The 17,573-nt window shown below is 36.2% G+C and overlaps 1 protein-coding gene across 4 annotated transcripts in view; it reads left to right on the plus strand.

Annotated features, from left to right (window-relative positions):
• The window catches only part of Pbx3 (PBX homeobox 3), a 206,277-nt gene that overhangs the window by 175,025 nt on the left and 13,679 nt on the right, over positions 1-17,573 (plus strand). For all 4 annotated transcript variants that reach the window (XM_058581763.1, XM_046451726.2, XM_046451724.2 and 1 more), the window contains one exon: positions 41-176. In XM_058581763.1, the coding sequence (XP_058437746.1) occupies positions 41-176 (136 nt within the window). The remainder of the gene's footprint in view (positions 1-40; positions 177-17,573) is intronic.

The raw sequence follows: 17,573 nt of genomic DNA on the forward strand, positions 1-17,573 counted from the left end.
ATGCTGATCATAACTTCAATTTTTTTCCCTCTCATCATAGACGGAAAAGGCGTAATTTCAGTAAACAAGCCACAGAAATTTTGAATGAATATTTTTACTCACACCTCAGCAATCCCTACCCCAGTGAAGAAGCCAAAGAGGAGCTGGCCAAGAAATGCAGCATCACAGTGTCACAGGTGAGAGAGGACCTGATGGTCTGTCCTGTTCACTGATGTAGGAATTCTGTTCCTTCTTTAGGAGCTCCTCATTCAATGTCATATGTAAATTTCTATTGTCAAAGAAGACATGAGCAAAATGTAGATATTTCCACATTTTTATACAAGATCTTAAAGTTTAGATAATATTTTTAAGACCCTAAGCGGCAAGGAATCACTTTCTCAGCCCCCAGTATGAATCTTCAATAGACAGCCATAAACACGCTATGGTGAGTGACAGTTAACACTTACTTAACTGTCCAGTAAATGACATGGACTCCTGGTTTCCCTGACTCAGAGAACTGACCTAAGCTTCTACTAGTAAGAAACCAACTTGTTGCTAAAAGGAAATTTAATATAACTCTTTGGTGAAAACTTTGAGGAATTCACCAAGCCCCTTCTTAGTAACCATGTTATAATGTTTGAGTCCCAAGGATTTCTTTGCTTCCTTCCTTGTTATTCATTAAACAGAAGAATTAAGTTTATGGGAATCAGAATTGTTATTGTTTATTTTTTAATGTCCATTTGTAATCACTGTGGCCTTGAAGTTTGCTTATATCTTCTAGCATCAGTATGTGTAGTTTTAGTCAGATGTTTGTATTGAGAGTTGGTGATACTTTAATAAATACACAAACAACTGTACCTCTTTAAAATATAAGTACAGTCAGCCCTCCGCTGCATTCATACTCAGCATTTACAGACTTTTTTCTTATCATTATTCCCTAAACAATATAATAATTATTTACGTAGTATTTACATTGTTTTGGGTCTTATAAATAAAATACAGATTATTTAAATGTACAGGAGGATTTGAGTAGGTTAAATGTAAATATTGTGCCATTTTATATAAAAGACTCGAACATCCTCAGATTTTGCTATCCTTGGGGAATCTGGATAATTTTTTTTTTAAAAAAATCATAATTAAGGTTTATTGTCATTATCTTATGAAATAGAGCTATATTTTGATTCCATTTGCCTAGTTAGAAATAGAATATAATTGCATTACCAGCTTACAAAGACATACATTATAGAAAATTTTACCATCTGGGTGTAGTGCTTACTGCCACTTGAATTACTGAGTGTAGTATGCAGGCTCAGACAGGGAAACCCATATCAGAAGTATATTTATTTCAGTTGGGTTTCCTGGAGCATGCATTTCCCCCTAGCCATTAGTGAAAGGATTAGGCTCATGCTGAACACCAGGTGAGGAAGCCAGGTCTGGCTGTCTGATTCTCATAACTGCTCTCTGACATAGAATTTGAAAGTTTGTGAATCCAGTTTTTTCCTAGGTGTTGATGAACTCACTAAGTGCTAAGGCTCACCTTGAACTTGTGATCCTTCTGCCCCAACCTCCTGAGTTGCTGGGATTATAGGTGTGTGCCATTATTTTAGATCCAATTTAAATTAAATTGTTCAGCTACTGCTTTTTTTGTTTGTTTCTTACATTTATATATTACGGATACGGAGAATAACATAGATCATATATATTTCTCAAAAACAAGGTAATCTGACTGGACACAATGACACACACCTGTAATCCCGCTGGCTCGGAAAGCTGAGGCAGGAGGATTGCAAGTTCGAGTCCAGCCTTAGCAATTTAGTGAGACCCTGTCTCAAAATAAAATTTTGTGTAAAAAGGGCTGGGGATGATAGATTGCTTTTAGCATGCATGCGACCCTGTGTTCAATCCTTAGTACCATATGCGTAACTACCCACACATGACAGTGTTATCTGCCTTTTTCATTACTGATAGTACCTAACATTTTGGGTGTGGTGTGGGACATACCCAAATATATTCTGGAGTAAGGTAAGTGATAAAAGGTTTCCTTCTGGTTGTTTGTTCTGAGTTAGTTTTACTTCTAAAATAGGCTAGGAACCCACTTACCAAGTGTTTTAAAAATTGTTAGTTGCTGTATTCATTTTTTTTTAAATTGTGATAGGAGTCTTGCTATGTTGTCCTGAGACTACAGGCATATGACACCACACTGATATTTCACTTGTTTTCTATAGGTTAAGTTTTGAACTTTTTGTAGCCATTGCTAAGAAAAAGAGGAATAGAAATATATAGACATAGATCCATTTGTATGTTTAAGAGGCAAATTTTCTGCCCTTATTTCTTCCAGGTCAGCCTTTCAGAGTTTCACCAGTCAGTTTAAGTATCATTTTAAATTGTGACAGTTTTCCTCTATTCAGCTGTTTCCTGCCTTAAAAGTTAATTTCCCTACAATTTCCTCCTCCTATATCTCTGAAGTGGATGAAATGATGTTATCATTTTAACTATTAAAGATATCTTTTGCTAGCCTTATAAATCAATGGCCTATAAAATTTGGTTAGAAATGACAACAGACTTTGTTTCAAACCTAACAAGTCAACTATCTTGAAAAGAGAAAAAAACATTGTTTAAAATCTAAATCATACTGAAGTAGCATTAAATTTAAAACCCAGAGATTGTTTATATACAATCTAACTTTAAAAATACTGAAACATACCAAAAACAAGCAATAGGAACAACATAAGTTTTGCTAGTTTTAGAGCATATGAAACTGAGATTTTATTGCTACTGCTTAAAATACTTATTACAAATAAGTAGGGGAATCTTTGATAGAAAAAGTAAGGAAATATCTTCAATACTTTGAAGGTAGATCAGAATTTCTTAAACAAGACATAAAATGTGTAAATAACAAAGAAAAAGATGGATAACTACAGTGTAGAATTTTTATTATTAAAGTATTTAATTATGGTACAAACATTTCACTAAAAATTGAATCTGACCAGAATCATTAATAGATTTAGGGGGAAATTAGGGGAAAAATAGTTGAAGAACCTAGTCTTGAAATGTCTCTGCATCAGCCTGTATTAGTCATAAAGGACAAGAAGGAAGGAAGGAAGGAAGGAAGGAAGGAAAGGAGGGAGGGAGGGAGGGAGGGAGGGAGGGAGGGAGGGGAAACAAAACATTGCCCATGTGATCAGGATCAGCATCATCAGTGACGGGGCAGGTAGACTTCGGTGCAGTGTTCCACCCAAAAATGTAGCCTAAATATAACCAGTAGAAAAATCACACAAGCCCAAAGTGAAGAATGTTGTATTGAGGAAGAAAGCTGAGAGGGGCATTCTCCAAAAATGTCAAACAGGGGCCATGAAAATGTTCCAGATTAAAACAGGCTGAAGTGATAACAGCTCAGATTGGACCTGACCCCAGATTGGATCCTATACTGGAAAAGGGAAAATGCCATATCAGACATTATGGGATTAAATTTAGTGAAGTAAATTGTAATTGATCATTATATATGGTTATGTGGGAGAATATCTGTAGGCTTAGGAACTATCTGCTGACTGACTTAGAGGTAAAGGGACATGTTGTGTATAACTTACCCTTAAAGTTTTAGGAAAAATAAATGTGTATATGTGTATATGTATGTATATCTTTATAAGCACACATACATATGCACATAGTGCATGAATATGCAGAGATAAAATAAATGAGGCAAAAATGTTAAGAATGGGTGAATCTGAGTGAAGGGCATACACAGCTGTTCTTTGTATTATTTTTATTGGAACCTTTTATGCAGGTTTGAAATTATTTTCTAATAAACATTTTAAAATGTGAAGATACTCATGAACTGCAAGAAGATATCTCTAATATAAACATCAGGATTAAAATCATCTAACATATATGAGGAACTCCTATAAATTAATAAGAAAAAGATGAAGAACATCATCCCCAGTAATGCCCCCTCCAAAGACAACCCTTTTGAAAAATAGGAGAAAGACTTTTGTTAGTCAGCTATGAGTTGCTGTGACCAAAATACCTGACAAGAACAAGTTAGAGGAGGAAACGTTTATTTGGGGTTCACAGCTGCAGAGATTCATTCCTTGTTCCGCCAGCTCCATAGCTCTGAGCCTGAGATGATGGTGGAACGTCACGGCAGAAAGGTAAACTTGGGGAAAGCTGATTAGTTCATGGCAACTGAGGAGCATATAGAGAGAATGAGACACCAGGGACAAAATATAAACCCCAAAGTATGCCCCAGTGACCTACTTCCTCCATCCACACCCTAGCTATCTACAGTTGCCACCCAGTATAGTAGTCCTTTCAAATTATTAATCCATCACCCTAATCCACTCATGAGATCACAGCTCTGATGATCTAATCATTTTACCTCTGACTGTTCCTGCACTGTTTCATACATGAGCTTTCAGGGGACATCTCTTATACAAACTTTAACAGCCTTGAACCATGATTTCCAAAGAAGGTATGCGAATGGTCAATTATATGAAAAGATCCTCATTTTTGTTAGTAATCAGGAAAATGTGATTTAAAAACTGCAATTAAGTAGCATTTTACATCTTCTAGATTGGCAAAATTTTGTAAGTCTAACCATAGCAAGAGTTGCCAAGACTGTGCAGCAGCAAGAATGTGCATTGTTTAGCACTTTGGAAAGTTCTTGGCATTGTCTTATAAATTTGAACATGCACATGTCATTCAACCTTAGAAACTCTTTTGCTTTTGTATATCAAGACACTAGAAAGAGCATTCATAGTAACATTGTTTGAAACGGTAGAAACTTGAAACAATTGTCCAATGATTAGAAAAATAGATAAATACACTGTAATAATCCCACAATGGAGCATTCTACAGCACTGAAAGAATGATCTGTAGCTGAACGCATCAATTCTAGTGAACACTAGAAACATGATGTTGAGTGAAAAATGCAGATTGCAGAACATGTAGTATGATGCCGTTTTTATGAACTCAGTTAAGGAAGCCTTGTGTCAGTTTTTAGATTTAATAAGAGAAGTGTTAAAAGATTAGTTCTATTACTTGCTCAACAAATACTTATTAAATTTTAAAAGTGTATCTTTATTTTTTTTAACAAATAGTTATAATGTGCAAGATACTGTGCTAGGGATAAAAGTAGCATCAGTGAAATTAAGAGGCAAACTTTTGTCTTACATAACAGAATTGTGTATAGTGTTCACCAAAAAATGTGCACAGACATGTCCTCAGTAATAATAATCATAATTCACTTGTAAATATGGTATATTTATGAATATTTGGGATTTTTTTAACAAGTGAACCACAACCACAAGTAATAGCTTGGTGCTGAAGAAATCATGATTTCATTTGTAAAATATTCAAAAATAGGCAAAATTAGCCTTAGATGTTAGAAGTCAGGTTGTAGTTACCTTTGAGAGAATAGTGATTACAAGGAGGAGGAATATTTCTTGATCCAAATGCTGGTTTTACAGGTCTGTTCACTTATGAAAATTCATCACACTCTATACTTATGTATATACTTTTATATATATAATATGTTTTCAAAAGAAAATGTATGCGATATATAGTCCCTTCACATATATATGAGTATTTTAGTTTTGTATGTAAACTAAGGAATTTATATATACCACTATGTGTATGTTGGCAGTAGACCTTTGGTGGGGGTGGGGGGTGAAGGCAGAGATACCAGTTATCTTTTGGTTGTATAATCTGAGCAGATGATGGTGGCATGGACCACAGTATTAGTGGCAGAGGTGATTAGATGTGGCTGGGTTCTGGTATGTTGTGAAAGTACAGCTGAGAGAGTTTACTGATACTTGGATGTAGACAGGGATTACACTAGTGTTTTTGACCTGAGTGGTGGTAGGAAAGAGTTAATATTAAGTGTGATGAAGAAGGATTTGGAAGGAGTCGATTTTGGAAGGAAAGATCAGGGGTTTGGTTTTAGATATATCGAGTTAATATATACTACAGTTTTTCAAGTTCACAAAATGTATAACTATAAGTAGGCATGGGTAAGTGAAAATTGTATAATTTATATCAGTCTTACACTAATTTGTGATAATATACTATAAATACATTTCCTTAATATAGAAATATATGCTGGGCTCAGTTTGATTGAGTAAATTGGAGTTCCCCTTTTACATAACAACCTGAAGGTTCACAAAAGAAGAAATTATTTCAAAGTTCATGTGCACTGAGAGTCATACTTAAATTGTCACATATTCTTAATTAGTGAAGCAGTTATTAATATGCTTTTACTTTTTGGAATAGCGCTAACGTGCATTGATTATTCAAGTTACTAAACCACAAGAAACTCCATTGTTCTCCTGATTCCAATTTTGAATTTGAATGACTCTAGCCTTACCTTTTCTGCTAGGTGTTTTTAGAATGAAAAATGTTAACCTTTTCTTCATCGCTATTGGAACTGAAAAGTACTGTGGAAAAAAAAGATTATTATTATTTTTTATCAGGTGAGAACCTAAGTGGTAGAGGTTAAAGTCACAGCATCAAGATTCATTCATTCGTTCATTCATTCATTCATTCAGCTAACATTGTTTAGACCCTTTATACTGGTGCACAGGGCCTGCTTTTATCACAATCCAGTGTGAAAACTGGATTATGATGAAAAGGTTATGATGTGGCTTTGCAGATGAGGGAACTGAAGTTTACAGAAGTGATTGGACAAGGGTTAATGCCTTAGTGAGTGGTGGATCTGCATGGTTCTTATATAGAGTCTTGATAAAAAGGGAGAAACTGGATTTTCCTTCCACCCCATCCCACAAGAGTTGGTGTGATTCATCCTCTCCAGGGTCTAGGCTGCAGAGTCCTGTTGTGAGGCTTAGGCCTGGGCTGTGTCACTAGGGCTGCATCATTTTCCCCCTAAGCTACTGTAGAGATTCTAGGCTAGTTAGTAGTCTGAGGTCTCCTCACTCATTAAACCACTTATTCCAAAGCAGTGAATATTCTGTAAGCTAATTAAAATTTGTAAGTAAGATTTCTTTATTAAAAAAAAATCTATTAAAATAAGAAGAAGCCCGTTAAAATAATAATTAGAAGAGGGGGGAAAAAAAGAGAGATGACTATCAAATTACAGTATTCTGTTCAGCTGTCCATAAAGGCCTTCCCTGTTACTTTGGCAGAAGAGCAGAAGTGGATTCCTAGTTGGATGCAGTAGGTAAACCAGAGACAAGTGGAAGGAGAATGGCAAGCTGTCTCCAAGGAAGACTAAGACCCTCTGTTCTCAAATCTCCCACGGTGTGTCCTAATGGAGGTGGAGTGCCATTAAACAGTGTGCAAAAAGTAAAGGATTGGGTTGTAAAAGAGTGAGAGCTAGCAGATGCTATGGTGCAGGCCTGTAATCCCAGCAGCTCTGGAGGCTGAGGCAGGAGGTTCACAAGTTCAAAGCCAGCCTCAGCAATTTAGCCAGGCCCTGTCTCTAAAACAAAGAGGGAGTGGGGCTGGGGATGTGGTTCAGTGGTTAAGTGCCTCTGGGTTCAATCCGTAGTACCCCCCCCCCAAAAAAAAAAAAAAAGGAACGTGATATAGCACCAAATGCAGGTCAGGCACACTGGAGGGCTAAAAGCAGGGGAAGCTTGGGGGGTAGGCGGAATTCTCCTTAAACAAGCAGGTGGCTAAGAGCATGCTCTTCAAGTTTCTCCAGTAACCGCAGGCATGTTTATTTTAGAATGAACTTTTCTGAGGGAATCTCTATCACTCATTTGATTTGATACCTAATCCAGGGATAAAGAGACTATTTTCACTTTAGATTTAGTGGGTTTATTGATGTTTGCATGGTTTGTTTTTCTGTGGTTCTGGGGATCAAATCAGGGCCTCTCACATGGCTATGCAAGTGCCGTACCACTCAGCTACATCCTCAGCCCATCCACTTATGTTCTTTGAGTTTTCATATACCTAGCAGAAGTCTTCATCAGAACTGGGAGCCCTCCAGTTTCTGCTTCCTTCGCCTTTTTTTTTTTTTTCCTGGTCCTTCTCTTCTTTCTCCAAATGAGTATTCCCCAGTCCCTCTTCGTGCCTGCCTCTCATCGCTGCATCTCACCTTTCCATTGACTTGCTTCTGCCAGGCATGTCAGGCCAATAGGCTAATCTATAAGTCAGGGTCCCAACAGAAAACAGATGGTACGCTCAAATTAGAATAATTTGAGGAGAGTTTAATGAAGTGACTGTTTACAAAAATGTGGGCAGAGTGTAGGGAAACCACAGCAGATAATGTTCTAAGACTCCAGACCAGAAAAGGCTCCATACTCTAGCATCCTGGCTTCCCACTTCTGTTGATTCCTCGGTTTTCTTACCCAGGAACCTTCTCCAGAGATACTCTTGGGCTTTGCTTTCTTCCTTTTCTATTGGCCTCTCTTCTCCTTTCCTGACTCTTCTGTCAGTTGTGTATAAAGCACATTGGTTGTTTTTTTTTCTTTTCTTTTCTCTTATTTGGGTACTTGGAATTGAACTCAGGACCCAGAGGTCCTTCACCACTCTGCTACATCCCCAGCCCTTTTTATTATTTATTTTGAGACAGGTCTCACTAAGTTGCTTAGGCCTTGTTAAGTTGCTGTGGCTGGCCTTGAACTTGAGATCTTCCTGCCTTGGCTTTTTTCAAGTTGCTGGAATTATAGGCCTGTGCCACCATGCCTGTTCTGATCAGATTAGGAAAGGCCCTCTAGGAAAATGATGTGTGTATAAGCCAGAGAAGGATACATTTAAGACTGTGATAGAAAAAAACAATTGAGGAAGAAAGCTATACTTAGCAAAAGAAATTAAATAGGCAGAAGACAGATGTATTAGGAAGATAGTCTTGGAACAGTGGAGCCTGGCTGGTTATGTGGAAGATCATGTCAAGAATTGAGAAAGTCTGGGCTCGGGTTGTGGCTCAGGGGTAGAGTGCTCACCTTGCACGTGCAAGATCCCTGGGTTTGATCTTCAGCACCACATAAAAATAAATGAATAAAATAAAGGTATTGTGTCGAACTACAACTAAAAAATAAATATTTTTTTTTTTAAAAAAGAACTGAGGGAAGTCTAAGATCAGCCAAACTCAAACCCCAGCTCCTCCCTAGTCAGTTGGCTCTGTGGCCTTGGGCAGGTCATTTTACCTCACTCTGCTTCCTCTCCTCTCATGAATGATTTGGATAAAAAATGGCATATCATAGGATTGTGGACATTTCAATGAAATACATGTAAATGCCTAGTGGAGCCCCCATAAGAGTAAATAAAAGATATAATGATTGTGCTGTTTCTTCTGCTTGGAATTCTATCCTTGCCCCACTACGCTTGAACATTTTACTAATTTGTACTCCTTCAAAACTCACTTCAGATGTTCATTCTTTAAGAAACTTTTCCTTGATATTCTCAGTGTATATTTTCTGTTTTATATTCTCATAACTTCCTTTGCTTCATACCACTTACCAGGATTGTAATTCTGAAAAATGAATTGTTTAATGCTATTTCCCTGATAAATGGTCAGAACTGCATTGGTCAGAACTTTTGTTTTAAACAGCTCTGTATTTTTAATTCCTAGAACTGTTGAATGTTGAGCAAATGATTTAGATAGCAGGACATAATGTTGAAAGGTCAAGATTGAGGCTGATTGAAGAGGGTCTGATATTTTGAGGTTTTGCAGTTTAGGTGTCTGCAGTTATGAAGTTGAGCAATTTAGATGTATGTCTGTAGTTATGATGCTGAGCAGTGTAAATGGCTATTTTATGTTCATTAGTTAATTTATTCAACAACATTCACTCACCTAGTATCTTCAAAGTCATTGGGACAACATTGTAATCATGAATACACCAGAGATCCTGCCCTTTTGGAGCTTATATCCTTTTGAAGAAAGGATTATATTCATTTTATGTATATGTATGTGCTTGTATATTTTTAATTAGCATGTAGTGTATTATTCTTGCTGTGATGCTATATGTTATAGAATCACCTTATAATTACTGTAAAAAAAACAATAATTATTATATATGTATTATATAAGTGCCTGTAAAATAAAGAGGAAAAAGATTTCTGAAGTGGGGGTATCTGATCATTTATGAAAGATAATCTAGCACTGATGTGTAAGATCAGTTTGAAGGAGAAACCTCTAGAATGAGGACAACAAAAAATTAGGTTATTATCATAATTCACACAAGGGGTGGTAAGAATTCACATTAAGGGGGCTAGGGTTGTGGCTTAGTGATAGAGCACTTGCCTAGCACATGTGAGGCCCTGGGTTCAATCCTCAGCGCCCCATAAAAGTAAATAAGATAAAGGTATCGTGTGTAACTACAACTAAAAAATAAATATTTTAAAAAATAATTCACATTAAGCTACTGAAAATACAAATGAGGAATGGATTTGAACAGTACTTTGGCGGTAAGACTGTAATTTGGAGACAGGGTAAATAGTTGGATTGGATGTGGGGAGGAAAGAGTGATAGAAGAAAGCTGAGGTTTTCATTGAAGATGATGATATTATTATCCAATTGTAGGGGATATTAAAGTTTGATGATTATGCCAGGTTTCCATTATCTTTAGCATGGGAAATGTTCCGTTTAGAAATACAACTCAGGAGGAAGGTCAAGGTTAAAGATGTAGTTTGTGGGTCATCCACTTAAGTTCATATTTTTGGCCTTGGAAATGGATGAAGTTATCAAGAAATTTGCAGATGAGAACATAAAGCTGGGGAAAACTGATTTTACCTGAGTTATTTGTCAGCTCTGAGAGGATGGCTAAGAAGCTGAGAGGTTAAGCAGTGCTTTTGGCAACTTTGCAGGGCTGAGAGGGTGAGAATAATGCTTAGGTCCTACCAAGGAGGAGACATCATTCCCCTTGCTTTGGATTAATATTTAGACTATTAAGACTCCATCTTAGTAGCAATAGTACAATGGAAGAAGACCCTAAGAGAGACTTCTGCTTTAAAGTATCTTCATTCTTTTTTTGGAGTTAGGTATTGAAACCGGGGCCTCATGTATGCTCAGTATGTGCTCTATCACTGAGGTGCACCTCCAGCTCCCAGAATACCTCAGGTATTAAAATTGGATTGCTATTATTCAGAGTTACCTGGACAAGCCAAGTATAAGTTTGTTGTTGTTTTTACTTTCTTTCTTTCTTTCTTTTTTTTTTTTTTTTTTAAGAAAAGTTGCATTAGTTGGGGCTGGGGATATAGCTCAGTTGGTAGAATGCTTGCCTCAAATGCATAAGGCCCTGATCAATCCCCAGCACCACATACACACACACACACACACACACACACGTACGTTCGTAACTTTAGCCTAGATTTCCATAAACAAAGCAAACACAACATTGAGCACATAATCAGGGGGAAAGGATGCATGTGCAGAAATTACAGACAATAGAAATAGACCCAAAGAGATATATAAAATTAAAAAAATATATATGGTAAGGATTGTAAAATAACTATGTTTAGTATATCCAAGAGGGGAAAAAAGGGCAAAATGGAGAATTTTTCACAGAACTGGAAACTATAAAAAATGATCAAATGAAAATTTTAGAACTTCAAATCTAATTAATTACCATTATTAAGAAACCAGGAGTCTGGGATTGTAGCTCAGTGGTAGAGTCCTTGCCTAGCATGTGTGAGGTACTGGTTTGATCCTCAGGATCACATAAGTAATAAATAAAATAAAATAAAGGTGTTGTATTTATCTACAACTGGAAAAAAAAAAAAAAGGAAAGAAGCCAGTGGATGGGTTTAAAAGTTGATTAAACATAGCTGAAGGGAGAATTAGTGAACTGGAAGGTGGGTCATGAGAAAATAATCATTATAGCCAGGTATGGCAGTGCACGCCTGTCATCCCATTGATTCAGGAGGCTGAGGCAGGAGGATTGCAAGTTTGAAGCCAGCCTTAGCAACTTAGCAGGACCCTGTCACAAAATTAAAATTTAAAAAAGAAGAAGAATTGGGGATGTAGCAGTCCTAATACAAAAAAAAAAAAAAAAGATCCTGTGAAAACTAAAGAGATAACAGGATGGAAAAATCAAAAGGGAAAGTAAGAGACATAGAGGACACAGTTTTTTAAAAATGTCTTTAAGTGTAATTTAGTTCCAGAAGCAAATGTGAGAGTAGGTCAGAACAATATTGTATGTGTAATAGATGAAAACTTTCCAAAACTGATAGCAGATTCCAAGATCTAAATTCATCAAGAACTATACCCCAAACAAAAGAAATAAGTAAGAATCCACACTAATGAAATGACAGGCAAAACAAGAGCAGCCAGAGGGAAAAATAAGATTGCCTTCAAAAAAGCAAGTTAGACTGACCACTACTTTCTTAACCAAAACAATGAAGATATAGTAGTGTTGTCTTTAAAGAAATGAATTAAAGTCAGTGTCAGCCTAGAATTCTGTACCTGCCAGAAATATTCTTTGATAGTAGAAGTGAAATAAAAACATTTTCATTAAAAATTGAAAGAATTTGTCCCATTTTTTTTTTCTCTAAAGGAAATATAAAAAGAGGTGTTCTTCATACAGGAGTAAAAAGATTCCAGATAGAGAGAAGGAGATGGGGGAAGGAGTGAAGAAGCCAAGAAGAGGGTAAATAAGTATGTGAATCTAAATAAATATTGATTGCTTAAAATAACTAATCATGTCTTAACATTTTTAGCTGTGTGTATAATAAAGTGTACAACAGTAACATCTTGCAAGTTATGAGGAGAGTATTGTAAGGCTCTGGCATTTTCTAGGAAAAGTGCCAATTAATGTTAAACTTTAATCAAGAATATGTAATTTCTTGGATAGTCACTTAAAGAATACTAAAAGACATTATATAACTTCCAAACCAATAACATGGGAAACATGGAGCAAGTTTTTAAAATCAGCAATCTAAAAGAAGGCAAGAAAGGAGAGAAAAAATACATGGTAAATGGTACAGATAGAAAGCACTTAGTAAAATGATAGGTTTATATCTAAAGATATCGGTATCAAATCAATATATTGAATACCCTAATAGAAAATACAAATAGGGTATAGAAATAAAACTTAATTATGTGTTCTCTAAGAGACATGCTTAAAATAAAAGGACACGTTTTACTATAGATAAAGATGAATACCAAGTAAGGAAAATATGGCAGTTCTACATTTGTAGGCATCTAATTACACAAGCTCAAATAGTATTTGGCAAAAAGTTAAAGAATTTCAAAGAAAAAATTGACAAATCCAAAATCACAATAGGACATTTTCACACTGTGTTATAACTGAATAAGCAGACACATATAAATAAGGACACAAAACAGTGCCTTTTAACTTTAGCATACATGAGAATGATCTGGAGATTTGTTAGAATGTAAATTTCAGAATCCATTTCCACAGGTTTTGATTCAAAGGATCTGTGCTGGCCCTGAAACTTTGTAGCATTCAGATTAGTATTGATGCCACATTAGTATTTGGACCACATTTCGAGTAACACAAATATAAAAAATTTGATGCCAACATTAGCGAATTAGGCTTAATAGACATACATAGAAAACTACATCCAACAATTGCAGAATAAACTTTTCTTTTTGACTAGAGTGTATTTCTGACTTAAGTAGAATTAAACTAGAAATCAATAACAAAAAAGATAAGTTGAAAATTTCCATATGTTTGGAAATTAAACAATATGTTTAGTGACACCTGGGTTAATGAAGAACCCACAGTAGAAACTGGAAAATATTTTAACTGAATGATAATGAAAATGTAGTCTATTAAAAGCTCATAGAGGGGCTGGAGTTGTAGCTCAGTGGTAGAGTGCTTGCCTTGTACATGTGAGGCACTGCGTTTGATTCCCAGCACCAATATAAATAAGCAAATAAAATGAAGAATCATCAACAACTAAAAAAATATTTAGAAAAAAACTTCAAAGAATGCAGCTAAAACCATTCTTAAAAATGTATAGCTATAGGGGGTGGGGTTGTGGCTCAGCGGTCAAGTGCTCGCCTAGCAAGTACAGGGTGCTGTGTTCGATCCTCAGCACCACATAAAAATAAAATACTAAAACAAAATATTTTTTAAAAATGTATAGCTGTAAATATGTGTATATGCATATATACATGTATATATATGTATGGTGTATGTATGAATATATACATATTTATATAAATATATTTCAGACACAGAAGACTGAAAATCATAGATAAGGGTTCATTTCTAGATGATATGGACATTAAATGAAGCAAAAATTAAAAAGTAGTAGGAAGGAAATAGTAAAGATAAGTGCAAGATTTGTTTACCTAACTCGGTTTTATTTTTTTTTTTATGAAAGAAATAATCCTAAAGGAAAAAAAAATCTTCAACTGTCAACATTGTCTGTGGTCATTTAGAACCAGCTCTCAGCACGTGTTTTAGGGAGATGAGTGGTGTCATCCATTTTCTGTGTGCTGTGGCCGCAAGGCTGACGTTTTATATACTTTCGCAGATGAGCCTCTTTGTGAATGTCACCAGCAGTTATCAGTCCATCATGCATAGAGTAGAAAGGGCAAAGCCAAACTATAAGGATGTCAGCACATTATAGCAATAAAATTTTTCATGGCCTCAAATAAAAAAAAATACCGTACTTGACAAGTGAATCTGTTTTAAATTATTTCAAATACTATGGAAATGGAATTTTGATTTGGTCGGTTCTCCCATTAGAACCAGATTGTGTTCCAAAAGTTGGCTTTCAGCTGGCAGATAGGTGTTCTTGGTCTTGGTGTTATCCTTCTTTGGTAGGAAATTCATTATGCTCAGGCAGATGGGGAAAGGCCTCCTTTTCCTTTCTTTCCCGGTTACCTCTTTCCCTTTGCCACTATCCTACCAGTGCTCTGCACTGGCTCTCCCAGAATCTGAAAATCCTGTGACAAAGGTTACCTGGCTTTAGTCACTGCAGGATGCAAGCATGGCTTGTACACCAAGGGCTTTAGAGGGTTTTATTGTTGCTGGTTTAAAAACATGGAGAGCTAACATTTATTAGGTGCCAGGAACATCCCAGGTACTGTCCTGTGAATTTAACATGTCATCTCATTTAATGTTCACAAGAGCCCCCATGAAATTAGATATCATGACCTCATCTTGTAGATCAGGAAAGGATGTGCCTTAGATGGCATGATTGTTTAAGGTGAAATAGGCAGGAACTTGCAGAGCTGGTATTCACCTGCCAGCCTGGTTAGCTCTAAAGTTCATTTATCTAATTGCCCTCTATGTTCTTGGGGGATGTGCACAGTGTAGTTATCCACAGTGTGTCCAGCCCTTCTCTCCTTACAAAAACTCTAGTGAGCTTGTGCCGCAGGGGAGGGGAGGAGTGGAATGAGATTTAGAGTTTATTAACACCATCAACTTTGAACAGGATCTGGCTTCCATCTGTCATTTAAAATGGAACCACAGAATGATGGTGAAAACATAGATTAAGGAGAAATTGTTTAGTGGAGGTAGGGTTGTTTACCATGTAGATCTGCTGGCATGTTCTACTCTATACGACTTAGCATTTCAGCACTTCTAATCTGTTACATTTAATTAGGCACAGTACATAAAGTGTGCGTGGCAAGTAAACATAGGGAAACACAGTGGCAAATTTTTCCAAGATTTGTGCTTCATAAATTTTCAGTTTGCTAATTTCGATAATGATGTTTTCATGTCAGCTGCTTCCTCTCCAAACAAGTGCAGATCCTCTCTCTCCCTGAAGCCAGTTATGTGAGGGAGGAATGCTGGGGGTGAACTGCAAAGTTCTGTCCTTCTGCCTTTTAAGTCTTTATTTTTATTTTATTTTTTTGAGAGAGAGAGAGAGAGAAATTTTAATATGTATTTTTTAGTTTTCGGCGGACACAACATCTTTGTTTGTATGTGGTGCTGAGGATTGAATGCAGGCCACACACATGCCAGGCGAGCGCGCTACTGCTTGAGCCACATCCCCAGCCCCCTTTTAAGTCTTTAAATGACAGTTTTTCTCTTTTATTTAATGTTGTCATTAACATGATAAATGAATGTAAAATAGAATTGAAAATATAAGATACGATTAAAACTAATAAATAAATTGACTTTCAGTGGCTATGGAGATATTGTAGATGGTTAACTTTTTTTTTTTTTTCCAAAAATGGAATTCATCTTAAATTCAAAGCTGTTAAGAGATGTTAATAGCTTGAAATTTACAAAGTGCCTGATTTTAATTATTTCCAGAATTCTCAGACCTGCCAACCAAAGGTCCTCCAGATAAAGAATAAGGACGGGATTAGTCACTCCTGTAACTGTGGAACCTGGCACTTAAACTCATAAAGATTGTTAAGTGACTTCTCAGTGATATGTATTTTTTTGAAAAGCATATTGGTTACTTTATTCATTAAAATTTTTTTCTAATTAAAAAAAATGAATACTTGTTTATCTGAAGAAAATTTGGATGATACTTGAAAACACAAAAAATAGAAAGTACAATCACACACTGCATAATGACATTTCAGTCAATAATGGGACATATATAATGATTGTGGTCCTCGAAGATACTGTTACCTAGTGACATTGCAGCTTAGTTTTTATATGATGTATGCACAATGGAGAAATCACCTCACAAGGTATTTCTCAGAACCTGACTCTATTGTGAAGCAATTCATGACTGTACTTTGAAACCCACTGTAAGCCATAATCACAATTGGTACAAGTGCCCTCCCAACATCAATAGTATTTATCTTCAATGTGATCTTTAATCATGATCATATTTCAGAATGTAGATGTATTATAAATGTTGGGTTTCTTTTTTTTCTTTCTTTTTTTGCTGTTGGACTGTGTTAGATATCCTTGTACCCCCTCAAGCTAAAGTTCTTAGTAATAATGCTGGGCAAAGCATATGTATTTATTCACTGGTGTACTCTTCAGAAAAGTAATGCTCAATAATAAGTAAACTCTACCCCTCTTGGATTTATTTCTTTAATCAGAATGTTTTTTATTTCCTGGAGCTGACATATTTATTCTCTGTGTAATTGTGAAAGGTCATTGTGTTGTGGAAGTGGTTGCCCAAGTGAGCCCTGTTCTTACAGTTGAGGAACGTGTTCTCCAGGCATATCCTGTCCAAAGGGCTCCCATGCTGTACTAAACAGAGGAGTCAATGTACAACTAGAGTTAGCCTGGTTTAGGCAGCAATCTCCAAATCAGGGTACTGGTCCTCCACACTGAGCTCAGATTCTCCAAGGGGACTAGGCCTGTGCAGTCTAAGGCTCCCACTGGCCAGCCTCTCTGAGATGGACGCATGCCCCTTCCTGTAGTCCAGCACCTTGGAATGTTGCTGTGCTGGAGGCCTCATGTAGCTTGTCTTTTTTTCCCTCCCTGTTTCCATCTACCCTTTTCCCAGTTTATGAAAGGGATATTCGCACCCAGTACCCCAAGTTTATGGACCCAAAATGTGAGGCCCTCTGGGGTCCCCATTAGGAATACTGAGATATTATTGATAACAAAATTTCCTTCATTTAATACTTTGTAAGCCCTCTACTCCTCTTATTAAGAAATACCTGTATGATAAAACCTTCCATTTATTGTTTAAAATAAGTACTTTCATTTATCAAAATAAACATTTGAATTGCTTTGACCAATTTTAGACTAATTGTAATGATAGCTTAATCCAGAAGGAAATATTAAACATGCAGAGCC

Source organism: Marmota monax, unplaced genomic scaffold (genome assembly GCF_021218885.2).
Source record: "Marmota monax isolate L192 unplaced genomic scaffold, Marmota_monax_Labrador192_F-V1.1 WCK01_AAM20220418_F8-fsc00020, whole genome shotgun sequence".
NCBI classification, from domain to species: Eukaryota; Metazoa; Chordata; class Mammalia; order Rodentia; family Sciuridae; genus Marmota; species Marmota monax.